Source organism: Dunckerocampus dactyliophorus, chromosome 16 (genome assembly GCF_027744805.1).
Source record: "Dunckerocampus dactyliophorus isolate RoL2022-P2 chromosome 16, RoL_Ddac_1.1, whole genome shotgun sequence".
Taxonomy (NCBI): Eukaryota; Metazoa; Chordata; class Actinopteri; order Syngnathiformes; family Syngnathidae; genus Dunckerocampus; species Dunckerocampus dactyliophorus.
The window spans coordinates 7,795,355-7,822,111 of NC_072834.1; the positions used below are offsets into that span (position 1 = coordinate 7,795,355).

General features: G+C 40.2%; 2 protein-coding genes across 5 annotated transcripts; one reads left to right on the forward strand and one right to left on the reverse strand.

Moving 5' to 3' along the window:
* Positions 1 to 2,845: 2,845 nt before the first annotated feature.
* On the reverse strand, positions 2,846 to 11,078 carry LOC129169249 (pyruvate dehydrogenase E1 component subunit alpha, mitochondrial-like). The gene is made up of 11 exons (XM_054755484.1): positions 10,912 to 11,078; positions 10,146 to 10,214; positions 9,893 to 10,066; positions 9,701 to 9,827; positions 9,269 to 9,360; positions 7,532 to 7,624; positions 6,624 to 6,779; positions 6,454 to 6,525; positions 6,299 to 6,366; positions 5,399 to 5,507; positions 2,846 to 4,456 (listed from the first exon to the last, which is right to left on the reverse strand). The coding sequence occupies exons 1-11, from the start codon at positions 10,957 to 10,959 to the stop codon at positions 4,292 to 4,294; spliced, it is 1,173 nt and encodes a 390-aa protein (XP_054611459.1). The 5' UTR covers positions 10,960 to 11,078; the 3' UTR covers positions 2,846 to 4,291.
* A 303-nt stretch (positions 11,079 to 11,381) lies between these two features.
* On the forward strand, positions 11,382 to 26,512 carry map7d2a (MAP7 domain containing 2a). 4 transcript variants are annotated; one of them, XM_054755480.1, is made up of 17 exons: positions 11,382 to 11,652; positions 13,458 to 13,550; positions 13,640 to 13,729; positions 13,813 to 13,890; positions 15,946 to 16,109; positions 16,308 to 16,404; positions 17,674 to 17,763; positions 19,547 to 19,656; positions 19,742 to 19,857; positions 19,940 to 20,220; positions 20,323 to 20,446; positions 20,516 to 20,672; positions 21,706 to 21,810; positions 21,875 to 21,925; positions 22,149 to 22,179; positions 24,078 to 24,573; positions 24,649 to 26,512. In XM_054755480.1, exons 1-17 carry the CDS (start codon positions 11,616 to 11,618, stop codon positions 24,905 to 24,907), a joined length of 2,379 nt encoding a protein of 792 aa, XP_054611455.1. In that variant the 5' UTR covers positions 11,382 to 11,615; the 3' UTR covers positions 24,908 to 26,512. The 4 variants fall into 4 exon arrangements, with proteins under 4 accessions (XP_054611455.1, XP_054611454.1, XP_054611458.1 ...); XM_054755479.1 differs by having other exon boundaries at positions 11,385 to 11,652; positions 20,299 to 20,446; positions 24,649 to 26,479; XM_054755482.1 differs by lacking the exon at positions 11,382 to 11,652 and adding an exon at positions 11,758 to 12,110 and having other exon boundaries at positions 20,299 to 20,446; positions 24,649 to 26,479.
* The last annotated feature ends 245 nt before the right edge of the window (positions 26,513 to 26,757 follow it).

The following is a 26,757-nucleotide window of genomic DNA, read 5'->3' on the forward strand; positions in this document are numbered from 1 at the left end:
CTTCGCACAGATCATTAAAAAAATAATTAATAATAAAGTCCTAAAGATCACTTACACACATGCACAGTACACATATAGCTGAATAATAAACAATATATATAGCAACTTCTGATCAATCCATGTCAATTTCAGGCTTAAAATAATGAACAGATTTAAACCCCACCCTTTTCCTTTTAAACCACGCCCATTTCCTGTTTATGGCCCGCCCACTCAGAGTACGATTGATAGCTGGGTGAACAGATACAGATACAGCTAGTGGTGTACTCGCTAACCCCTAATCTGTTCCTTTTCTCATCCCATTTACACAGCATCTGGAGATTACTATATGTTGTGATGTATTAATAAAGATTAGCGTCATTCTCCTGAATTTATTCATTTCCTTGACGTACTTTAGTGTTACAAGTAGGGATGTTCCGATCAAACATGTGATCGGCACAAATCACAAAATAACGATCGTCGTGCGGCGGCGACATGAGTGTTCATATCATGACAACACAAACATGACATGAATGCATGTCTGCAGTGTTACGTAAGGTTCCCAACACCCATACTGAGCAGACAAGTTCTGCACTTTGTCCCGGATTGGCGCAAGAATCAACACTAGTCTGTAAAACATCAATGGACTCAGTTTGACAGCTTGAACCAGGCTACGCCAATCGATGCCAGCGTGTTTGATCACTCCCTTGTCAAACCTACTTGTGTTCGACTTTTCTTGCATCTGTCTTTACATGCGTTGCCTCACTGTCACTGGCAGCAGCCTGCGAGCGAGCTAGCTAGAGTGATCCACCTAGCTCAGAGGTGGGCAAACTACGGCCCGCAGGCCAGATCCGGCCCGTTCTTTTTAATCCGGCCCGCCGAAGATTGTACAGAATTAAGGTTTGATGTGAATGATTGCATTCATTTCATTTTGACTTGTAATGACAACATTTCAACACCAGGTGGCGCCGTAGGCGCAGTGACTTGAGAGAGCCATTTCCAATTACCGCTCTTCTTCTACTGGTCAGATCAGAACCCATCTGCAACAATGTCAAAGAAAAGAAAAGTTGACAGTAAGTGCTGGGAAAGAATGGACGCCTAAACACGTTTTTACTGAAGTCCGGTCCAAGGCTGTATGTCTTATTTGCCAAGAAACCATTGCGGTTTTAAAAGAATACAACATCAGCCGTCACTTTTCCACGAAGCATGCTTGCAGGCTCAGCAAAACACCTGTATTCGAGCAACTTCCATACAAGAAGAAAGCACGAAGACAAGTTATTTACTGGCATTCAAACTAGCAAAAGCCAGCAAGCCTTTCTCCGAAGGGGAGTTTCTAAAAGAGTGCATGGTAGAGACAGCAAGTATTTTATGTCCTGAGAGCAAGAACAAATTAGAAAAAAATAGCTTATCACGCAGGTCAGTGACTCGCTGTATTGAAGTAATTGATGAACACTTAACTAGCAAGCTAAATACAAAAGGGATCAATCAGAATTTTGAGATAACGGAGTAGTTTTTGGATATGGAATCCCTGAAAGGAAAAACACGGGGAGAGTATTTATTTAACAGCGTGTCAGCACTCATACAGAGGCACAAGTTACCTTGGAGTACGCTCGCCAACGTTACCACAGATGGATCGGCAAATCTGACAGGAAAAAACGTCGGGATGCTCAAGAGAATTCAGGACAGGGTGAAAGAGGACAACCCTGAGCAGGAGGTCATTTTTCTACACTGCATAATTCACCAGGAAGCGCTGTGTAAATCCGTGTTGCAGCTTGACCACATAGTGAAGTCGGTTGTGAAACTCGTTAACTTTATTCGAGCGAGGGGACTTCACCATCGTCGGTTTATTCATTTTCTTGAAGAAACTGACGCGGATCACACGGACTTACTTTACCATTCTAATGTCCGCTGGTGAAGTTTGGGGAAAGTATGTCAACGTGTGTGGGAGCTCAAACGGGAGATGATTTGGGTTTTGGAGCTCTACAAAAGAGAGATTTTTTCTCCAAAAAGAGAATGCTGACAAATTTCCTGAGCTGAATGACACAGTTTGGCTTTGTGATTTAGCTTTTACTGTGGACATACTGGCACACATGAACGAGCTGAATGTGAAGCTACGAGGGAAAAAACAGTTTGTGCATGAAATGCAAGCAAACGTCAGAGCCTTCAAAACCAAGCTGCTTTTATTTTCGAAGCAAATGTATGTTAATACTTTAATGCTTTTTCTGTTTGTTTCATATGTACTGTTAACAAAGGCAGTTTTTTTTATATGAATTGTATCTTGTGCTGACCCGGCCCGTATGTCAAATTTTAAAAGTCAGTGTGGCCCCAGGGCCCGAAATCTTTACCCACCCCTGGCCTAGCTTCTTGTCTTCGAAATACAAATGTGACTTTTTACCACAGCGACATCTTGTTTTTTTTTTTTTTTTAAAGTTCTGAGCTTGTTTTTGTACCGGAGGGAAGTGGATATCACGTTCATGGGGTGCTTTTTTAAGAGTCACTGAACAAAAATAAATAAAGTAGTGTACAATTTAAATGTCGCCAGTCATAAATAAAACACAAATACAAATACTGACAGCTTTAATAGTGATATTGGAGACCCCTGCAAGCTGGACACCGAATTTATTCAGTTTTAAGTCACATGGGACATATTTCTATATTTATTTTTATTCTGCTAATTTTGTAATCTTGAAATAAAAAATAAATTATTGAACAATTCTTATTACTCCATTAAATTCTGGTTTGTGTGTCAAAGAGCACAAAATTCATTTCACAAAAATAAAGGCAAAAAAACAAAACTTTTATTTTTTTTAATAATTACGTATATGCCAGGGGTCCTTGGAATTGTCTAACGGCGACCCTGGCCAATACAGTAATGCTCATCATAAATTGAAAAATGTACAGTTAATCCATGTGATCGGTATCGGCTGATCTCACTCTTGCATGCTCAGTATTGGCTGCATAAAACCCTGCTCAGAGCACCCCTAGTTACAGTTATTAACGCTATTATTACTGTGACAACACTGACGTAAATAGTAAGTGAATAAGCAGCAATGATAGAAATCAGATACAGTATAATGTAGTTGTAAGTTTGACTTCCCATCTTCCTCTGCAAACAACGTAAGTACAACAAAGTTGATTCAATGCTGAAAATGAAGAGTATGACGACTTACATGACAGTGGATAGATGCCCTCAGTATTTTAGATGATGCTGGTAAATACAACATGCTGAAACAGTCACAGAGCCAGTATGTCCAAAGTCATGCACAGTAACTTTCATCTAGTCTGGGACCTTCATGCTCATCACATCGTCTCTCGTCTAACTACCTGTAGTTGCAAATTTAAGGACCACACCCTCTTAGGACATGGTTAAGTAAAGCCAAAAAAGCTAACCAACCAGTTTTTAATGTTTACAGCCTTTAACCCGCTCACTTTAGCAACTCATATTTCTCATTTATGTAAAACAGATTAACCAAGTCGACCAAAAAAATAAATAAATCTTAAAAAGGAGGATCTCTGATAGGTTTTTAATACATGATGCACACATAAGACCAAAGTTTGAATAATCATCATTCCCTCGATGTAACAGACAACAGTGGCACAATCAGCATTAATTGCAAAATATTTTTTGTTTAAGATCTTTGTTACATTATGGAGAAAAGATGACATGAATGTGTTGACTGTCAAACAGTGTGTGTAATGTATAGTTCACTGCCGAAATATACCTGGCTAATTGTCAACATCGGATCCTTCAGCAAATGTGAAAAAGAACACCTGAAGGGTTAACACGCTTTACATACATGAGGGAATCTTAAGAGTCATTTGCTTGGGAGTGCATTACTCGTGTACGTCGTATTTGGAAAAACACATTCCAGGCATAGCTCAGTTTCATTTGCTGAAGGTATTAACTTTTTGCTTTGAATCAATGACATATGCAATAAAAAAAACAATGGGCTGCTGTTGCTTTTCATGGCATAGACTGAGAACTTAACTGTATCCGAAGTGCTTCATTTAAACAGAAGCCTACTTTTTTCCCCCCAAATACAGTATCGAATGTAACATCTGAAAACTAGATTGAAAAATATGTAGCATTCAACCTTAAGAAAATATCATAAGGAAGATGGCACATGAATAGAAAAAGCCTCTTAAAAAAGGTTTACTGTAGGGGTGCGTTTGACATAATACGGTTGAATTAAAAGCAACTTGCTGACATTTGCTGCGGGTCTCAAGTTGAATTAACTTAATGGATATTTGACAAAGTTTACATTAGGGCTGCAAAGTTATTTTATATTGGAGTGGATGAGGTGATGAGAATAATTTAACTAAGAGACTTCAGCTTGGTCCATGGGTTGGTGCCGCGCACCTCCAGTGGGGGATTATTGTGAAAGATATGGTCGCACAGTTCTTCCAGTGGTGGTTCAGGATCTGTGGTGGCAAACTGAGCAGCATCTTCTATTTCCTTCCTCACCTCAACGTCGATCTCCTACGGACACAACCCAAAAGTTGACTCGTGAATTATAGAGCACAACATGTCAACAATAAGGGATGAGCCGGATGCTGGTTATTAAACGAGTATCCTTTACGGATAATTCATTTTTGTGTTGCAGGCTTGTGTTGCGTCACTTATGCAACTCAATTGGGGTAGCATGACCCCTTGAAATGTATTTTTGTCTTATTGCATGAAGTCATCATAAGACAGGCGTGCTGCATACAATAAGAATTTTGTTCATTTTCAGTTGACAGTACACAGCCAGTGGTAACAGTAACCTGCATTGACGGGCCACAACATTAGGTACACCTGCACAAGAGCTGCATCAAACATTACATACACAAGCGTGGTAAAATATTACACCCCTCTCAATGCGTTGCAGTATGCACGTTGCAATCTTAAACCTGTTTCATAACGTACGCTGTGCAGTTCACAAGACAGCTGTATACACTTTTTTTTTCCGTCTGCTTGCTTATAATTTGGCTGGCGATATAAAGTCAGTTGGAAAAATTTGCTCGTAGTACATGAATGCGGTTCTTTTGAGGAAAAATACAGTGAACAAGGCTGACAGATCATTTCCCTCTTTGCCATCGGTGGATGTTCGCATAAATCACCAACTTCACACAGATCATTAAAAAAAACAATAAAACAATAAAGTTTTAAAGATGACTTACACACATACACATTACACATATAGCTGAATAATAAACAATAAATATAGCAACTCCTGATCAATCCATGTCAATTTCAGACTTAAAATAATGTACAGATTTAAGCCCCACCCATTTCTGGTTAAACCGCACCCAGTTCCTATTTATGCCCCCCCACAAGTACCGATGCAGATAATTTAGATAGGTGAACAGATACACATACAGATAGTGGTGTACTTGCTCATCCCTATCAACAACCTTGCAGTACTACAAAATGTATTACTACCTTGAGCTCCTCCACACTGGCCATGTTGTTGCTCAGCATGCGGTCCTTCAGCAAGGAGATAGGGTCGCTCTTGCTGCGCACTTCCTGGATCTCCTCGCGTGTGCGGTAGCTGTGAGGGCAAAAATTGCTGGACGTCGTCAGGATGCTTGAGAACAGCACTCTTCAAAGCGTGACGTGCACAAGGGACCTCAGGAGAGGTGCAGCAGCTTGTGAATTTTAGTTTTAGTTTTTTTTTAAACCCGCTGAGCTTAAGCTCCTACACTGAGTGATAGGACAGAAAATCAGTTATTGAACAAGGGCTGACACTAAAAGCACCACACAAGAAAAAAAAAATCAGACTTAAAAAATTCACAAAGGCCTGCCAATGAGTTTTTAAACTGTTGTGAAAGTTATAAATACTATGGTCCACAATTTAGATGGTTAAGTTTAATTTTGTGTACCGGTAAGCGTAATATACAAGGTGGGCCAAAGTAGGGTTACAGTTACTTCATTATCTCTTTCACCTTAACAATGAAGTAACTGTAACCCTACTTTGGCCCACCCTGTATATTACACTTACACAATATTTTTGGCCCACCCTGTAGTAATAAGTGTCACGTGAGCCTCCCCTGAGAGGCGGCAGAAGACTTCAGGGGAGGCGCAGCAGCCAGATATAAAGAAAAAAAAATTCTAACCTGTTAAGCTAACATCAGTGATGTTAAAAACAAAATGTATTGTTTTTTACTTCCTACTGTGAGAGTAAACAGAGTCTGGGCTGAGCAGAAAACATTACAAAATATGCTGAATATTGTAGTTGTGTTGGGGGGAGGCTTACTATGCCACAGTTAAAAAGAAAAAAAATTAACGGTATTTATGTCTAATACAAGAGTGTGGGCAAAGTAACGCCAGCATGACCTTTACCTGACACCAGGATCACTCATACTGTGACCGTGATAGCGGTACGTCTGAAGTTCCATCAGAACAGGACCCTAAACAAAATGAGGCCAACAAAATAAGTCAGCTATAAAAATAACAACATCGTCAGGTTCGTATATTTCAATGTGTTTTAAACATACCTTGCCAGATCGGCACATATCAGCTGCAAAGCGTGTTGCTTCCCGAACACAGAGAACATCCATCCCATCCACCTGGAAACCAAAAGATTTTTTGTCAAGAAGACACTGCTATTGTGGGGCAAAATGTTCTAGCTGCGAAAGCTGGTACTGGAGATGAGAAAGAGCTGTACCCTGAGACCAGGAATGAACTCTCCTCTCTTGAAGTAGTCCGTACTGGCGGCTGCCCGCTCCACTGACGTGCCCATGCCGTACCTGTTGTTCTCACAGACGAAGATGACAGGCAGCTTCCAAAGTGCAGCCATGTTGTACGTCTCAAAGATTTGACCCTATGGAGTACAGAACGATGTTGCTAAGGTGTAAAAAGCAGTGGTGTACATGGAATAAAGAAAACTACAGTGCTATGTTGGTTTTCGTTCATTTGTTCCAACGGTTGGAAAAAATGTAAATTCTATTTATCTGTTCCAGACACTCAAAAATATGAATAAAAAATACATTTCATAGATAATTACCTATAAAATGTATGTTTAAATTATATTTTATAGATAATTTTATTTACACTTTATAAAATTATGTATAGATAAATTTATATATTTTAATATTTTTGGGTGTCTGGAACAAGTTTCACACGCAGAAAAAACGTGCAACAATTACTAAATGATGGATGGATGGGACATATTGATGTAGACTTCCCGGACATCCTGGCGATATAGAATTCAATAGCGTTTCTCACCTTCTTTGTGAAATTGCTGGCACCTGCCACTTTCTTTGGCCCCATTGTGGGTTGTTTAACAGTCGAACTCAATAAAAAATGCATGGACAGTGAGGCAGCAACACATAGGGTTCTTTGTTTGGACACTCAGCTTCTCAGAACGATACAGTACAGGCCAAACTGACTAGTTTGTTATATGCAATCCTGTACGGAACCTCAGGCAGTGTGTGAAAACAAAAATAAATTTTAGCAAAAATAACAACAATAAAAAAAAAAAACACACTAATTACACAAAAACTGTGACGTACTAAAACCGAGGTTTGGCTGTAACTAACTAAGCTAACTGTAACTAAGACTACAACAGCTTACCTGGTTAGCAGCACCGTCACCATACAAACAGACACACAACTCATTGTTGCCCATATAGTTGCAAGCAAGAGCCACACCAGCACCCAATGGAACCTGAGGAGAAATCATATATGAACACAAGAAAGGTGCTCTAACAAGAACATACATTATAATGTCAATGAGGGGTGTCACAAGACATCCAGCTCAAGAGACAAGACAATACACAAGACTAGGTGTACTAGAGAACGAGATGAGGCAAGATTTTAACTTTAATTTGAACAAAATTACATTGTAAAAATACACGATTGGACAAAAAAACGTTTTTACTTAATTGAGTCACAAAACATGCAAGTGCATTTTTAAATGTTTATTGTTCCGGCACTAAACATTATTATTGTCAACAATTTTTCACACCAAATAAACCAAAAATGCTATGATAACATATAGTACCAAAAATAAAATATCATAATAATAAAATATGTACTTTAATATGTCATCTTTCACTGCTGTAATGTTGAGGAATTGGCGTTTGTGACATGGATGCATGATATGTTTGAGGTGGGTGAGTTTGTTGTGTTGCCTTTTTGTTGCCACCACTTGCAAACAAACTCCGCATATCGGCTCATCCATGTTGATGGGCTCACCTTGCCCATTCAGTTTGAAGCCGGAATATTCCCACATGGGGCCTGTGGCATTTGGCTTTGCAATCATCTTTTCCCCCTCCTTGTTTCTACGATGCTACTTTGCATTGCTCGTCACAAAGCTTACTTGCTGCACTCTGTGTGTGTGTGTGTGTGTGTGTGTGTGTATGATAGCGGCCCTCCCTCCCCCCACAGAGACAAAGCGACTGCATGACTGACAAGAGGGCCAACGCCATGTTTCTCTGAAGCATCTATGTGCTGAACTAATGCGCAGCCACAGAGTAGGGATGTCCCGATCCACATTTTTTTGGCTTTTGATCGGATCCAATTTTTTATTTTTTAACAGTCTTCCCGATCCAATCCAGTCCTTTTTTTTTTTTTTTATATAAATAGTAAGCTTTTGTTACAAACATGAATTTGTGTAATTGAATATGGTTATGAAAACAGCTCAAAGCATTAAAAACCGAAGAACTGCTGAATTTCCTTTTTTGTTACACAACATGAACAATAATATTGCTGGGCTTTTGTAACAAACCTTAGTAAGTCAGATCCCTAATCCAATAAGATACATCCAATAAAAAAAAGTCCCTCCAATAAAGGATAAAATTGGAAAAAATGGGTGTGCAAAATACCTTTAGGGTAGGACTAATCATTTAACATAGTTATAGATCAATTTGTGGTGGGATTTAGAATATATGACATTATATATTATATTTTTAAGATCGGGCCGATCTTGTGGCGAAAGCCGATATTATCCGATCCTCAAAATACAGTGGCTCAGCAGATCAGATAGGGACATCCTTCCACCTAGTGAACCTTCTTTCTGCCTGTTAAGTGCTCAAAAGACGAGCAAAACAGACAGAGGCCGGTAAAATTTACAAGTTCATTTTCATTTATCATGTGATTAATTAATTAATTATCGCAAGACAGGTTTTTCTGCATGAGAAATATTATCATGTTTTAATCTCACCCCCAATGTCAATAGATTTTAGTCTATACTGTATATCTTTCTGCCATCACTAATGCAACTGTATAAACACAACATGACAATCCCTGCTTACAAACCAATGACAAACTGTGTCTTTTCAACCACAGAGTAAACATTTCAGACAAATACCTGGGCTCCAACAATGCCGTTTCCCCCATAGAAATTTTTACAGTACATATGCATGGACCCTCCTTTGCCCTTTGCAATGCCACTTCTTCTACCTGCACATAAAATAGAGAAGATGACAGGAAACAATGTGAAAATAAAGAAAGTCTAAATCATAAAATCAGCCTCAGAAGATATTCAAGAGTTTCATTCAACTTTTGACCAAATTTAAAAGCTACCAACAAGTGCTGAAGTACTGTTAAAACCTATATTAAACTTCTAAGAGCGTTTGAAATTACTGAAAGCACTAAAACATCAACAGAGTGGTTTAAAATGTGTAGAAAAGTTCAGTATTGAAGCTCAAACACAAGGGGGTCAGAAGAAGAAGAATGTTTCAGGCTTTGTTTTGTTTTTTTTTGCATTCAATTTTACACAATTTAGCAATTGTCGCCTCACCAGTGAGCTCCGCCATGATTTCCTTTACAGTCCCTCCCCTGGTGAAAGTGTAGCCGTGGGCACGGTACGCAGTGATCAGGTGGTCTGACAAATTAATTGCTGCTTCAATACCAACAGCACAAGCTTCCTGTGGAGGAGGAAAAAAACTGTAATGCTGACAACTCCAAGTGTGAATAAAAAGGAGATGATTACCTGGCCGTCATACAAATGGCAGAAACCTCTGATGATCTTCTGCTTATACAGCTGATCTGCCTTAAGCTCCATTCGCCTCATTGTCTGCATTGTCCGATAGTACTGAAGACCCTCATCACGAGTCATCACCACCTGAGTGGCTGGGGCCTCATCCAGCTTGAACGTATCACATTGCTAAGAGGGAAAAATACATGTTCATTATAGTCCCAAATTGTCATGTGCATCGACCAGAAGAGTGTTGATTGAAACCAACCTTTATCTCAAACGTAGCCTGGGTTGTGAAGTCAGCATACGTCCTTGCTGACACGACCACGGCAGCACCCTTGGTGAAGACATACAATGCTTAACGTACGTTTTTTAAAAAGTCATAAGAAAACATGTTTAATGTTAATCTTATGCCCATATGTATTATTGGTTTTCCATTTAACAAGCCAACTACTCCGTCTGTGAAAATAACTGTCATAATTTCAAGCAATTTAATCCAAATCCATGCACTTTTTCACCCTTGAAAAAACACAATTAAATTCACGTGCATTCTTAATCAGTGTTATTTCTGAACCTCCAACTTTCTGTGCAAAAATAAAGAAGAAAATAAGACTGATTGCTTTTATTTTGTATACCTCAATCCTTAGTAGCTGTAAGTTACATTTTGGACACACTTGGTACAGGTGAAGTTCCCTATTAAGCCAGTTCGTTATCATAACGGTAAGTATTACAGTATATGCTGTGTCTTCTGCTAGGGAATCCGCGCCGTAAAAACGACAAGGAAAATTAACAATGAAAATGGTAAAATTAGGAACATTGAGACGACCAATTATAAGGTGATTCATATTTCCTCCGAGCAAAACAATGTAGCTGAAAACGCTTGAAGCCAGCTGTGCTAGCGAATAAGCCACTGTTCGGACCTACAAGGTCAGAAGATCGTTGACAGTTTTACTTTATGTGTGGCTATCCAGAGCTTGGGATGGAGGTTGTTGCAGGACATTACATTAAAACGACCATAATATAAAAATACTTACATTTTTCTGTGCACACGTCCTCAGCACATTAGATAAAACTGACAGCATTTTAGCTGAGTTAGCTCGCTACTTCCCCACACCACTACGTCCTTCTGATAGACTACTTCCGGTTCGACCTATTCTTCTTCTTCTATGACTATTCCGGAAGGTAGTCTGCTGCCATCTCTTTTTTGGTGGCTAAATGTGGTACAACAAAAAGATAAAATAACATGTCAACGATACACTACATTTTTTATGAAAGGTTTGGCTTTATCTTCCTGCAATAAAATATCTCATATCAAGATTTATTTCCAGATAAACACATGGTGCATGCACTTAAATGAGCAAAACATTTTGTTGTTTTTTCCTATAATTACAGAAATTTTCTTTAATTAAATTAATGTGAAATGTGCAACACAAGTCGCCTATAAAAGTCAAACATGTACAGTATATAAATTAGAATGTTTCCGAAGAGACACTCCCCATTGCCAGCTGCGTCATGCAGTGAGTGCATGCTTGCTAATGATGTCATCTCAGCATCTCTCTCCTGCATCCACACTCAGCTCCTCATTTTAAAGCTCTCACAATGACCTTCATTTGGACTATTTAGCTGCATGCTGAGGTTGTTTCATCCTTCCCTCGTCAATGAAAACGGACACCTGCGCTGCATAGCGGAGTCACTGCAGCTTGTAGCCTTGTGATTGGTGGCCCTTTCTCTTGCAACTATGGATAAAATAGGCGCAACATCCGGCACTGTGGCAGGTAAATGATAATAGCATGTTTACTCTTCATTTTCAGGCCATTTCAGGATTTATTGCAGGCTGCCGAATGACGTCACTGTTTTTAAAACTGCGTGCTCGATACAAACAATGCTTGATGTTGTTGATGATGATGATGCAGCATGGCCGTGCTTTACTTCCTTGTAAACATATCCTTGTATTCATTTAAAGGGACATCCTCGTGTTTCCTCAGTGTTTTAATTGTTCTTAAATAGGGATTATGCTATCTGGTTATTTAAAAGCTAAGCGTATGCTTTCAACGTTGTTATTGTGGTGACGTCATTTAGTCGTCGAAGGGCTTTAAAGGGTGCTGAGTGCAATGATATGGCACTGTGTTATATTATTGTATTTTTACGAGCATCCTCCTACTCTAATGATGACGATAATAGGTAAAGTCATAGCTAGGCCCTCCACACCCTGAAAGAAGAGAAACATCCGCAGGTCAGTACCGGTAATCATATTTGCTAACGATGTCAATACCAGCTCCATGTCATGTCGAGCTCTTTTATTTGGGTTTAACGACTGCATTATGTTAAGAGTTTGTCTCCTTTTGGTATTCAGAAACAACATATCTGACTTATATGTGACTCAAATATTATAAAAAAGGTGTAGTCTGGTCAGTAATACTGGAACTGCAACAATTAACACATGAAGAGATGATTAATTGATTATCCAATTCATCAACATCTATTTTGTTTTTCGATTAATCTTTTTTTAATTTAAAAATCGAAATATCCTCTCATCTCAGCCTCTCAAATGTGAATATTTTAAAATTTCCTTAGTGTTACATGAAAGCAGACTTATTATTTTTGTGTTTTAGGCAAAACAAGTCCTTCTCAGGCCCATATCGAATACTCGATTAATTGAAACAACAAGCTTCAGGTCAAGAAAGAAATCGTTAGTTGGAGCCCTACACAATGCAAACTCAAACATTGAAAGTCAGGCACTTGAACAAATGAGCGACTTTGTGTTGACAGTTTAGCCAAGAATGCACATATTGATTCAAAATCATGTTACATCTACAGTATATCCTGTCCTATATTGTCTATTTTACACATTTATCCAAATATTTGGGGATCAATATTGCACGGGCAGGTCCTATCCTTATTATGCCATCCTATTATTCTTCATACTTATCATGAGTCTGCTTGCAAGGCACACACTCACTGCTATTATATTATATCTTATTCTGCTGTGATTAATTCAAGACGTACTGTGCAAAAAAACGGCCACAAATGTTATATTGGTGGATAGATCTCGGTGGGGGGGACGTATGCTATTTATAGTTTGTAACACTCTGTGTAACATAATTTACAGACATGTGCTTGTCAGTCCCCTAAACATGTGTACGAAATTTGCTGGTGATTCAGCTAAACACCCTAAAGTTACAATGAGTGCTAATCCAACTTCGAGGTCAAACTGGGTTTAATAACAGTGCCACCATTTGGTGTATTTGTCTGAAAAAATAATAGCACGTGTAACACAGTAGGGGTGCATCTTGTGACAAATTTGTAATATTTGTAGTCTTTTTTTTTAATGACATGATTGCGGCAAAATATTACAAATTGCAGTTGTGCACCACTACAAACTACAACCACCACAATAAACATTGTTCAATTACTAACAGCGCCAATCAGTGATCTCTCACGGCACACTAATGTGCTGTTGGGAATCACTGCATTAGATTGTAGAGGTGTCCCTAATGAAGTGTCCAGTTCATGTAATTACGACCAACATGACCACTAAGGCTGCTTCACGGCGAGCTTGACGTTCTTTTCTGCACTACAGTTGAAAAGATGGCACCGCCAACTGTCCCGCTACTTCCTGATAAGAGAAGTGTAACAAATGGTCACAGCTTGCCAGCCGGAGCTGGAAAAACAAGTGAGTAATCCGAATCCACACTGCATCTCCTGAGAAACAAAACCCTAAATGTTCGCTCTCTCCTTCCATCTTGGTGGTGACTGCTCCAGCTAACATGGAGAAGAAGCCTCTCCTAAATGGATATTCATCACCTTCACACTTGGTGGCTAATGTCAGTAGCAACCATGTGGGCAAACCCAGTAAGTGTCACCCTGTAGTTTCAACCACAGTTTTCATTCTGTTTTAATTAGCCTGCATTGATTTTTCTCTTGTCGTCCTTTAGTCATTGAAGGTTTCTTGAAGACCGATGACAGGATGCGTTTAGCCAAAGAGAGACGAGAGGAAAGGGAGAGAAGCCTTGGTAGGTAACTGAGCTGTTTTTGGGCACAAAAGTCACACTTTTATGTATTTGATTGAAATGGCTTTAGATTTTTCATTCGGACATTTCCTCCCGACTGCCTAATTGCTTGGCTTTGCCAGTGGAGCATTCACTGTAAGTTCACTGGCTTGCTGACATGATGAGCTGTGTCAGAGCTGAGAGTGCGACCTCTTCTTATACAGTCGAGTACAAAAGCGGGTCTCCTACTCACAGAGAGTCCTGCAGCTCGAGAGCTTTCCTCATGATGACAGTCGATTCCCTCAGAAGTTGCATGTGAACGCTATGAGATGCTGTCGCTGACCCGAAAAGACAATGAAAGAGATGAATTGAGGACTTTATAGATGTTAAATTGATCACAGCATACCATAGACGGAGAAATCAAACTAGTTGGTAGAAAGTGCTGTGATCTTCCAACTCAGAATCTAAAAATTGTATATGTGTTTTGAGTTCTGTTGGGCAATGTGTAAAATTTGCTTCAATATACAGATTTTTTTTTACTAATAATAGGCAGTAGTCAACCATGAAACATCACTGATTTATTAATAGATATATTTTGACAAAACGTGATAGAGTGAAGCCATGAAATTTGAAACGCAAAGTGGCGAGTGACAACTGTTTTTGTATTTCGAAAAACAGGTTCCGATATGCATATCAGCTCAAAGGAAACTATATAGTGTGTAAATGCTTATCTCTCAGTATTAAGACAAACTACATATACCCTGTTAACCCAAATATAAGATGCAATTTTTCCCTAAGAATAAGTTTGAAAAGTTGTCTGATATTCAGGAAGATTTATACAGTACATGCAAACCACCAGGCAGTGCCAAATGACTTCTCTCCAACCAAGTCTAAAGTTTTTGTCCTGTCATTTGCGCACACTAGTGACCTGGAACCTCATTTATAAAACTGTGCGTGGATTCTACCTCAAAACATTGCGTATTCACAAACCTCAGACTCTATGTATGCAAGAAAGTATTCAAATCTATAAAAACCATACACCACGCACTAGTACGCAGATCACAAGATCTCCTCCCCGGTGTCATACTGTGTATGAACTACACACACCCTCCTTCTGATACTTTGCTGTAACAGTCTGAGCACCTCCTGGTGATCTTGGGTGTATAATCCTCAATCTTGACAGTCAAATTCACAAAGCATAAAAACATTTTGCAGTTGACTTGCTGCTCTACAACTGTCAAAAAAACCTGCTGGCTTTTCCTCTCTATGGAAGGACGGTAGTGACAAGCACCTTCCGGCTCACGCACGCCCCCACCCCCCAGGGTGAAGCGAGTCTTGCCTCCGCGTATGACATTTGTCTGTATTCACACACCAGAGCTCCACGCACTGGTGAAGAAAGGCATAGGAATACTCACCCTTTTTCTCATAGACCTTTTCTATAAATACGAACGTTTGCGGTGAAAGATGGACACACACATTTGCTGATGCAACTTCTTTGTATAAATGAGGCCCCTGGCGTGGAGCTATGACGCCAATTTCAACATATTGGTGATCAATGAAGCAAGAGTCAACTGTTGAGCAGCTAAGAAATGCAATATCATTTTTTTTATTGTAATCTATAATCTCACTTATGTGAAATGTGAAAACAGGCTTTTTGTCTTAAATAATATTTTTCCAAAAGGATGTCCGCAGAATATTCAGGGTCAATACGGTATCAATGAGTTAGTCATCAAACGACTGTTGAGCCGCTAAGAAACAAGGTCTACTATTTCACCATTATTTTTGTCTTTTTCAGTCTTTGATTTAGTCTTATATTTTCTTTTTCCAAAAATGGGTCATGAAAAAGAGGAGTTGTCTTATATTCAGGGTGTCTTATAATTGGGTCAATACAGTATTTAATGCTCATGCATTGAGTGTATGTTCAAATGCACTTCGATATGTTATTTTTTGTGGTTTATATCCAGAACTATACAAGAGCAGCTGAGAAGCAAAATGCCACGAGTAACCTGGTTTTAGGAAGCCATACACTTTTTTTTTTTTTTTTTTTACCAGTAACACATTGATTCTTGTCTCTTTTAGCGGCACGGGAGCAGCTGATCAGGGAGAAGGAGCGGCGAGCTCAGTTGCAGTACGAGCGCACAGTGGAGGAGCGCTGGAAACGTCTGGAGGAGCAGAAGCACAAAGAGGAGCTCCGGAGGGCAGCCGTGGAAGAGAAGCGAAGGCAGCAGCTGGAGGAGGAGAGGGTCAGCTGAATCCAAATCAGTTGTACTAATCATGCTCTGCTCTCTATGGATACATGTTGCTAATGTCACCTGTATGAATTGTATTGAAGTGTCTCTCTTTATGTCCAAAATGACCCAATAAGCCGATTGTATGATGGTAATAGTTCAGAAGAAACATAGTGATAGGGTGACAAAAAAGCTCCACTATAATGCGTTCAGGAGCGGCTGGAGGCCCTGATGAGACGCTCTCTGGAGCGCAGCCTACACCTGGAGCACAGACACAAACGCTGGAGCAGAGGCTGCCCCATTGGAGCAGGTAAGATGAAAACAGGTTACATGATGAAGCAAAAGACATTAGTGCTTTGAAAGTACAGCAGGCGACGGTCGAAGAATATGCATTACAGTGTGTATGCAGTCCCCAGTCACAACATAAGGTACACTATCTCATGTGAAAATGAGATTTCCCACTCTACTCCTGAAGGTGGCGGTCATGAAATTAAGACATCTGCAGGACATGAGGTAAATTGTAATGGTTTCTTGGCCCAGCCTATAAAAAGTTTCATGGAGGTATTCAAGCTTGCTAACTGAGTAGCCAATCAACAGAGACCGAAACACATCTTTCCACACACTTTTTGCGCTTGGCAGACTTAGAACTACACTGTACACTCTTACAGCTCAGTCAAACTTCGGTTTTCGTACTCCCCAGTTTTCATATGACTCGATTTTTGTAAAATTTTGCCACAATTTTCATACAATATTACACGTGGCTAAAGAGTTCGTTTGCCCCGCACTGCATTGTTTCGCCAAATCAACAAAGCCCAAACATGCCCATGCTGACTCATTGCCCTGCATTTTTTTATTGAGTGTGACTGCTAAATAACCCTCTATATAGCCAAAGAACTTTATAAAGAAGATGAGAAACACTTTTGAATTTGGTCTCACCAGGATGTACCGCAAGTCCGCATCAATAATAAGTTTCATCCATTTGTCATTTATAATTATTTTGCATTCCATTCCTTGTTTTTTTGTTTTTTTTAATTTTGTTTTTTGTCTGACCTTTTGGAACGAATTGACAACAAAAGCCGAGGTACCACCTTATCAGAATCAGCCCTCAGTATAAGATTCTGTTCTACTGTACTGGACACTACGACAATAAAAAGCCTTGTCAAATGAGTAGTGTTTTTCATATCATTCAGATCTTGTATGGGATCTCATTAGATTGCATAGGTGTACCTAATATTGTGCCTGGTATTTTTTCGTGTGCTCTTTTCTCTTGGCCTGATCATTGCGGACAGTTTGGCTTGTCAAAAGATGCATGAGGAGAAATGAGTGTTCCTTGATTCCCTCAGAGACGGGATGGAGTGACATATCTGCACTGGCATCTGTGTAGCACAAACTACTACAGAGTTTCACACAAAAACACCTTTACAAAGATTGGCAAATCAAAGTAGGTTGCATGAAAAGTGTTGGTCTGCACAGCATCCAAGCAGGTATCTAAACTCACATCCAGGTCTCGACAGCTGGATGAGGACAAATGAGATTAAATGTTCATAATGCTGTGCTCTGCTCCACCCGCTGACTTTAGGTGACAGTGAGAATGCACCGCTCTCTTTCTCTGCTGCCTCCGCCCTTTCCCATGGCCTTGCCTCCCCTCTTCCTGCTGTCAGCGAATCTGGTAATGTTTAGCTCCCCTCTCCCCCCACCACCCTCTACTCCTAAATGAGTCTCCCCAAATTACCACCCAAATTATGTTTGCATTTGTTTGCATTTGGGTGGGATTTGAATGTTCCTCTGAGGAGAGGCAAACCACTGTGATGCATGCATGTTGCTGTGTGTTTTTAATTGCAGATGTATCACTGTATGCACCGTGTAGGTTTTGGTTTACAGTTTTATCCACCTTTATTTGTTGATCATAGTATTTTTTCTTGATGAAAGACTTGCACAAGTAACTTTCGATCTTTGCTCTCTGACTGGATGTGAATACAACCACAATTTACAGCATTAGGTACAATTAAATGACATAAAGTAGAAAACTTGTATTTAAAAAAAGCCATCTTTGCAAAGATACAGAAACAATGATATACGCTATTGAGTGTATTACGGTCGCAAGGGTGACATTTCACTATTTTATCATATTTAATGGACGATAGCATAGAAATTAAACTTGGATATGACTTAGACTAGCCAGTGTACAGCTTGGAAAGCAGTCTGAATTCCTCACCAAAACACTTGGACTCGTTATGTTGGAAACAAACTGCCCACTTTCCCAAAGTAGGGGATCATGCTCTGCTTCACAAAGTCACAGTACCTGTTAGAATTCATATTTCCATCACTCAATTGCAGCTCCTCAGTGCTGGCAGCACTCATGCAGCCCCAGATCATGAAGCTACCACCACCATGCTTAACTGTAGAAAAGACACAATTATCTTGACACTCAATCGTGTTACCAGCAATTTTGGCGTCCATCACACAAAGCAACAACAATACCTATAAAACAGTAAATCATGTAGCAACATCATACCTAAAAACAGCTCAAGAAAAACTGACTCTTGTGTAGTATCTTCCTGACATTATTTTTTAAAACATCTTATATTGTTTAATTCTCTTAAGGAACAAGGCAACCTCGGCCACTGAATAGCAGCCCTATGCACCACTGTCTTCTGTGCAGAACATCTACCTGCAGGAGCAACTATGTCACCATTTGTTTGATGTCTGATAACATGATTTTAGAATGTACAATTTTTGGCCTCATATGGGTACAAATATTATGAAAAACAAAAACCCAAGACGATTCTTTAATAATCTATTTTTCACTTGCAAACCTCTCATAGTTAGCATTCTGCTAACACAGTAAGCATTCTGTCAATGCTTGTCCATAGTGGGCCGTTCAGTGCCAGTCTCGCAGCTTTGTTTTGCATGAGATGACAGTTTTAGCAATTTTGAGATTAATTGCAAATGACCTAGAACATAAATACGCACACACCGAAATCGTCACGCTGCCACTATTGAGAGATTACACTTCACAGATGGTGACAGATGGAATGAGAGGCCATGTGGTGTGGTAAGAAAACTGTGTGCGCTGTTGTCTTGTGTGCTCTGATGATACGTGGGTTTCCATGGGAGTGTGTCATATACAGTGTTTGCATTGCATTCATGTTCTTGCAATGCATTGCATTTGGCAATCATTGCTAAAATAATAGGGCATTTCACTTACTCCCACTATGTTTGATGGTAGGATGCCTCAGTTATCCTAACCTGCATAGTCAGGCTTAATTCTGCAAAATCAATTGATGCACAAAGCATACTGACTGCACTTGAGCATAGATGCTGCACTGATTTTTACCACAAAATGTAAATGCCAGTGAGGCTTCACACACTTAACAGACAAGCCTGCGTGTCATACTGATATCCATTTGCCGCCATTTGGCTTGTTAAACGTGCTGTCTGTCATCATGCAGCGCCCTGCAGCCCTCGCAGGTCTCCTTTGTGCAACTCACGGAGCCCCGCTGATTCCCATCGAGCAGCAGGAGTCCTGGAAGGCTCCCGGTCCACTCCCAACACACCCAAGGTCAGGCGAGGGCAGATGCTGACATTCCAAATGTAACTGCTGTTATAATAAACATAGTTAAACGCCGATTCTCGACTGCTCACAGAAGGAGCGTCTGCACAGGGAGAAAAGGACTGGCTCTCCGCGCTGTGGACTCATAGTGAGAAGATCTGAATCTCCTGCTCATGTCATCAAACAGCTGACCTCTACAACTACTTCCAAGTGAGATCATTTGGTTGAACGGTGTTTATTTATACAAGACTAGATATATTTTCCTGCAATTTTAACAAATATGTACATGCAGGCTGGCTTCTAAGACGCGCACGCATTCTCCCAGCTACATCCACGAGTACCACCACTCTCCCACCAGACATCGGCCCACCAATGACAAGAAAAGTGAAGATAAAAAGACAGACAAACACAACAAACACTCTGCAGGCAAAAACAACCTCCACATCCCCAATGCAGTGGACATCTGTAAAGCCAGATCTTCTGAAAGCCTCAGAGGTGACACACCAGAGAAAAAAGGGGACTTTTCACAGAAGAATACAGAGACTATCACTCACGACGGAGAGAAGAAAAGAGGTGGACTTGCTGTATATGATCTTGTTAACCTAACACAGCGTTTGGTTTCTTAGCATGTACATTTGTGTGTTTTAACAGAATCCTCGCCATGCACGGTTACAGGGAAGGCCGCCGCGAGCATAACCAACGCAGAGGAGGCTAGCAGGCTGTTAGCGGAGCGTAGACGCCAGGCACGGGCGCAGAAAGAACTGGAGGACAAAAAACGAGAGCAAGCGGATGAAGAAAGGTGAGGCCATGGAATGAATGGTTCATTAAAGGCAGCAAAGATTGACTTTGTCAATGGTGCTGCCGTCAGACTGAAAGAAGAACAGCTGAGGAGGCAACTAACACAAGAGCAACGGCATCAGCAGCAGGAGCCCAAGGACAGGGGGAAGAATGGTGCAGATGCTGATAAGACAAAACAAGAAGGGGACAAACAACAGCAGGATGTGCATGAGAAGGAATTGATGGAGGTAAGATATCAGTGCACAAAATGGGCCTCAGTGGACAGTATTTTTTTGCAACTGTGCCATTTCAGAGTCTATCTCAGATTGGTGGTACGTGTATTTGTTCATTAATTTCCTCAGAAGTAGTAAGCTGCTGCACCCCGGTTTCCTCCCACATCCAAAAACATGCATGTTAGGTTAATTGACTACTCTAAATTGTCCATAGGTATGAATGTGAGTGTGAATGGTTGTTTGTCTATATGTGCCCTGCGATTGGCTGGCAACCAGTCCACCGCGGTGTACCCCGCCTGTTGCACTAAGTCAGCTGGGATAGGCCCCAGCATACCCGCGACCCTAAGGAGGAGAAGCAGTATAGAAAATGGATGGATGGATAGTAAGCTGCTCCTAGAGACCATATTGACCATGAATATAGGACAAAATATTTTTGAAGACCCAAAAAGACATGTTTCCATGTTTTCAGTATTACTGAAATCATGTTTGATTCTTCATATGAGTCATTTCTTAGCTGCTCGATACTTGTTTGAAGACGCCTTTGATCATCATTATTAAAACTAGCATCATAACTCCTCTGTTGTTTGGTACACGGCCAAACCTTGAAACCCTGGACACTGGTATGTGTGAGTGACAGGAAGAAAAGATAATTTGGCAGCATGTATAAAAGTCTAGACCCCCAATGAAAGACAACCTGATGGTAGTTGAAGCAAATGCTCTCAAGTTCTTCGTGTAAGAAGAAAAGCCCTCTTGTTGCCCATAAAAGAACATGAGACTACTTTGGAGGTTGAGAATCGATATTTTATATTAAAAAATATATTTTTGTTATCTGTACTGGCACTCTGTAGAGTTTGGGCTTGCTTTAACTCGCATTATTCACAGAAAAAAAGTCTATATTAGGAGCAATTTATAATAATAGAAAATATGTACTAAAAATATGTACATTTCATGGAAGTAGGCTACTGGATGCGGATGTGTTGTTGGAGGTGCTACCTAAGAAGAAAGGAATGGAATGGCTCTTTCCTAAAATATTCTGCTATCTTTTAAGAGAGAAAAGGCCAAAGTTCAAGCACAAGAAGAAGCTGAGCGCCAGCGTCAAGACAGAGAACATCAGGTGCAACAGGAAGAGGAGGAGAGGCAGCTAAGGAAAAAGGTGGCCTCAAACTTATATATATATTTTTTGAAATGCATGTTTACAGCTTGGCGTGTTTTTGCAGAGAATCGAGGAGATCATGAAGAGAACGAGGAAAGGGGAAGCTGACGTAAAGGTACTGTAAGAGACATCCTCTCATACAGTCGCCCTGCTGCCTTCAAATACCTGCTGGTGTCACTATGACATTTTTCTTTCTTTTCTTTCCAACTTTAATTTATTAAATTTTCTGTTGGTAATGTATTTATTAAATTCTACCATTGATGATACTTTGGGTTTTGTGTCCTATTTGCCGCAAACGCTGATTTTTTTATCGTCGTTTTTCTGCATTGAATCACAAGGACGAACAGGTGGAGACCAAGTCACCACCAGGTTAGTATTTTATGAAGTCGCCATGCAAATACTCTGAAAAGTTTGCCTGCTGCCTGTGCTTATGTTGCCTCTCTGCAGAACGCCTTGCAGCTGCATGCATGGCACAAACCTATATTGCTGTCAGCTGGCTCATTTTAAAGGAGGAATATGTTTACCAATGCTAAAACTACGCATTAGCTACTTGATGAAACCTGTGCAAAGGTGGTGCATGGGCCAAGTAGTAGCCCATTACATTTTGCTGTAAATCCTGCATCTTAAACAGTTCTTAAACATTTTCCTCCATTTTCCTGACTATCTATGAAGGTAGTGCTAATCCACATTAGGATTATTTGGCCTTGGCGAAAGTCTGCACTGTACTAAGTGCCGTCATGTGCATTAGTTTTACGTTTTTATGTGCATTTCTTTAATTTGTCAAATGTATGCTTTGGCCAAGAGTGAGTGACTGTTATGTTATGTTAGCTCATGGACTATATACTGGAATATACTGTTTAATGAAGGCCAGCATCATGGGAGCTGTCTATAAATGAATGTGCCCCTGAGGGGATTTTTTTAGTTCCTCTACAGATGTACAGCATGGAGTGTAATGATGACGTCACTCTGAGGAGAAACTGAAATCTGATTAAAAAAACAGCCCCATTGCATTCATTGAACAAATAGTAGAATTTAAGTTGTAAATGGAGGTCAGTGCATCTGATAGTGTTTAGTGTTTGCAAACCACTGGTAAATATATTGCTTGTGTTTTAATTTGTTACTACATTGGCCATTTGGTGAAATAAAACTTGTAAGGTACGGCAGATCCTTGCATTTACATAATATACAAAATAAGAATAATAGTGAAGCGAGAAGTTTGGCACCGTTGGATTTCTGGAAATGTGGCCGCCAGAGCAGTTTTTTGCATTCGCTGCACAACTGTAAGACCATGCTGATTTATATATATATTTTTTGGATCAATTAATTTTATAATAGCTGCTATGATTGCTGCTCTGCTCTAATACCATTTGTGATACTGAAGCTGCTATCTGCTATGCTGATCTGTCATCAGTTACACTTGTGACTGAAATGCTTACCAAATTGTGGTGTAATGCAGGGGTCCCCGACCACCAGTACGTGTATGGGGCCGAACCGGGCTGCGGGAAACTTTCAGGTGCAATGGTGAAAAAAAAAAAAAAAAAAACAGTTAAAAAATATATTTGTAAATAACTACATCAAATTTTATGTAAATGCATATCAATTCCCATAGTTTTTCCATGTGTATGTTGTTCCACTTTGTTCGACGGTCCTTGAACGCACCATTGTGCGTGCGCTAGCTTTTTCCCACACTGCACAGACAGACTACTATACTGTATTTTTACCGTTTTTCTTTCACCTCATATTTGGGCTCAAATGCTGATACTATGTGGGAATGCATAAAGGTAAGTTTGGATGATATTATTGAGTGTTAAAGTGCATATTTGGTGCACAACCTCAAGTTAATTCATGCTAGCACACTGCCTTTTACCACACACATCAAACAGCAACGTAATATTTACTACGCAATACATAATCAATAAAACATACTAGATCACTATAATGTTGGACCCCCAAAACCCCCCCACGGCCCCGTTACCGCCGGAGATTTGCTTGAACACGAGCAAGGGTCAAAAAGATTGGGGACCCCTGGTGTAGCGTACCAAACAGTTCCCATGTCTTGGTGGTAGTAAATTAACGACTTTGAGGCACCAGGGATAGTTTATGGGTTTATCTGAGTGGTGGCGTGTGTCTTTTAGAATGGAGGCCACTATTTTATGTATACGGTCCACATCATCTGTCATCACCAGTTGCAGGATTACACTCAGTAGAAGAACACTGGACGGTTCAAATAACGAGAAGCCCGCTTTGATGTTCGTTATTCTCCGCAGGGGAAGGAAAAGCTGTTCTAAGTGAAGCTCAGAAATACTTTAAAGAGTATAAAGACCAGGGCAAAAGCCAGGGTGAGAGGAATGGGAAGAAAGATGCTTCAGCGCAGATGGACCAGCATGTTCACAACAGCACTCAACAAGTGATGCCAGCACTCAATGTTCCTGACAAGAAGCTGGACATGGGGGGCATGCTCAAACAGAGGGAGGTGCAGGTGAATAAGCAGCCAAAAATGAACATCATAAAAGCCATACATCCATTCAAAAAAGCACCAACAAATGAAACAGATGTCAAGGGTAAGGATGTGAATGGAGTGGTCAGGGATGCAGGAAGTGTCCCAAAGAGAGGTCATGTGACTACAGAGGTAAACACACCGCATGTGGCGTCCTCTGAGAAGAAAACTGAAGTAGCTCCAAAGCCCAGATCACCACCTGTCATACATCTGGAGTCGCTGGAAGTCAAGCGGTCTTGTGACGAGATGCAGCCCATGGACGTCAGGTAAGCCACACTGGCCTTCACAATAAGAAACCTTGATGTCAAGATAATGATTCTAATTTTATGGTTATATTCCAGCCCAACTTCCAAGGAGGAATTGATTTCCATCACAGAATTCTCACCAGTTAATGAAATCCAACACTGCGGCATAAGTAACACCCGGGCTCTCCAGGACCTGATGGACCTGACAGGCAGCATCACTTGCTCCAAAGTCACCTCTCAAGACAACGTAGGTGACTGTAACAAAAACCTGATCGAGGGGGTTGTCAGCCCCATGACGGACTCTAAGCTCATTGGAACGTCGCCGCCATCCTCAAATCAAGTTAGCATCCATTAGTGTGATCGTAAGTTTCTCACACACAGACACTAGATACGTATAACATTTATAAACTGTATCACTACATTTATGGGACGAGAGCCACAAACTGACAGCTACTAACACTATAAACCCTTGCAGCTTTACAGTATTCTATTGTGGGTGAGAGCAGGGGTGGATATTTAAAAGAATGTATCAGAATGTTCTGCACTCCTGTTTCCAAGCCAGTGTCATATTGAGCAGAATAATGCAGTCGTAGTGGAGGATTGTGTGTATCGAGCTCTACTTCCCATAGCTATCATGGTTTTATTTAGACAGCAAACTAGTTACAACTAAATCAACAGTGCGTCTGTCGGTTGCTGCAAAGTAGCGCACTCCATTTTGCCTCGGTTGCTTCATGATTCCATGAATCAACAGTTCACATTTCTGCAAATATTTGATTATATCTTTTCATGGGACAACACAAAGAAACAACACTTTCATACAATGTAAAGTAGTAGTAGCAGTATTCCAACATGATAAGGACCCCAAGCACCCCTTTATGATGACTACTGCTTTGCCAAAGAAGCTGAGGGTAAAGGTGATGGATTTAAACCCTATTGAGCATCCTCAAACAGAAGGAGTGCAAGGTGTCTAACATCTACCAGCTCCATGATGTCATCGTTGTTAGAGTTGAATTAAATTGTAAACAAGTGTTGTTTCTGCTTTGTTGTCCCATGTAAAAATATTAAATATTTGCAAAAATGTGACATACTATCTGTTAATCATTCCAAAGGTAAAAGTGTATCTGTCAGGCTTTTGAATATTGAAGAAATGTACAGAATGGTATGACTATAGGCAGTCTCAAGACTCTACTTATGCGTCCAAATTACATGTGAGATAATGAAGATTATGCTATGGCAAACTGGAGAGAAGCAGCGATATTAGCTTATTCAAAACAAATGTTCAACTTTGGGACTGTTGCCTTTAGTGAAGTTGATTTTCAATTAGCAACTTCAAGCTTGCTACTCATCTGTAGAGCATTCCAATGCATTACCATCATCGTCTTTATTATTAACTTTAGCATAAACAGTCATAAACTTCATTCAATTGATATCTAGTTGAGGAAATAAGACTCCAATGCTGCAGTTAGTCACTGTGCAACAGGCTATGCACAGGTATTTAAATGTTATGCACAACTCCCCAAAAAAAAAACATTCTTAGCTTTCTCTTTTAAAATGTAGCCTTATGGAGGAATACATAAGATGCTGTATATTTGTAATTTGTTGTTTGCGTTCTGCATGCAGTGAGGTCATTGATATCCATCCATCCATCCTTCCATCCATTTTCTATGCCGCTTGTCCTCAGGTCATTGGCCTGTGACCTGTAATACTTGAACCTCATTTGTCCAACTGTTCTTGTGCATGTTATTGTGTCCACTTCAGACATTTATTTTCAGGTCTAAATATTTGCTTTGCAGATGTGTTGAACTATTTCAAAACAATCTCACTGTAAAGTGAACTTAAAGCTTCCACTGTAGAGTTGTGCATGATTAGCATGATCATAACAATCTCCAACAATAAAATGTTAAATGGTCAACATTGTGTTTTTATTGTTCTTACACTCATACTCTAAGACAGGGGTGTCTTTTTCCACACGGAAACACACACACAGGAAGCTAAATAGCTAGTCATGAGAGATGTGGTTGCTCATGCTCCGTAAAACACCGACTCCTGGCGTTCTGGTAGAGAATTGCAAGTCACAAACTCGGGCCTCAGCCATAATGTCATGAACTTAACGGTATACGCCACTACAAAGCTAAATCCAAATTATTTTACATGGTTGAAGGTATTTCATAGAAGTATTGCAAAAGTTACTTTCCCTGGTAACTA

Bases quoted from the DNA above. Each gene is read 5' to 3' on its own strand.
- LOC129169249 (XM_054755484.1), bottom strand. From the start codon at position 10,959: ATGCTGTCAGTTTTATCTAATGTGCTGAGGACGTGTGCACAGAAAAAT. The intron at 9,828-9,892 runs GTAATCATCTCC...CCTCCTCCACAG, and splicing joins GCCATTTGTATGACGGCCAG to GAAGCTTGTGCTGTTGGTAT. The intron at 6,367-6,453 runs GTATGTTTAAAA...CATTTTGTTTAG, and splicing joins ATATGTGCCGATCTGGCAAG to GGTCCTGTTCTGATGGAACT.
- map7d2a (XM_054755479.1), top strand. From the start codon at position 11,616: ATGGATAAAATAGGCGCAACATCCGGCACTGTGGCAG. The intron at 19,657-19,741 runs GTCAGGCGAGGG...GACTGCTCACAG, and splicing joins CCACTCCCAACACACCCAAG to AAGGAGCGTCTGCACAGGGA. The intron at 20,221-20,298 runs GTGGACTTGCTG...GTGTTTTAACAG, and splicing joins CGACGGAGAGAAGAAAAGAG to AATCCTCGCCATGCACGGTT.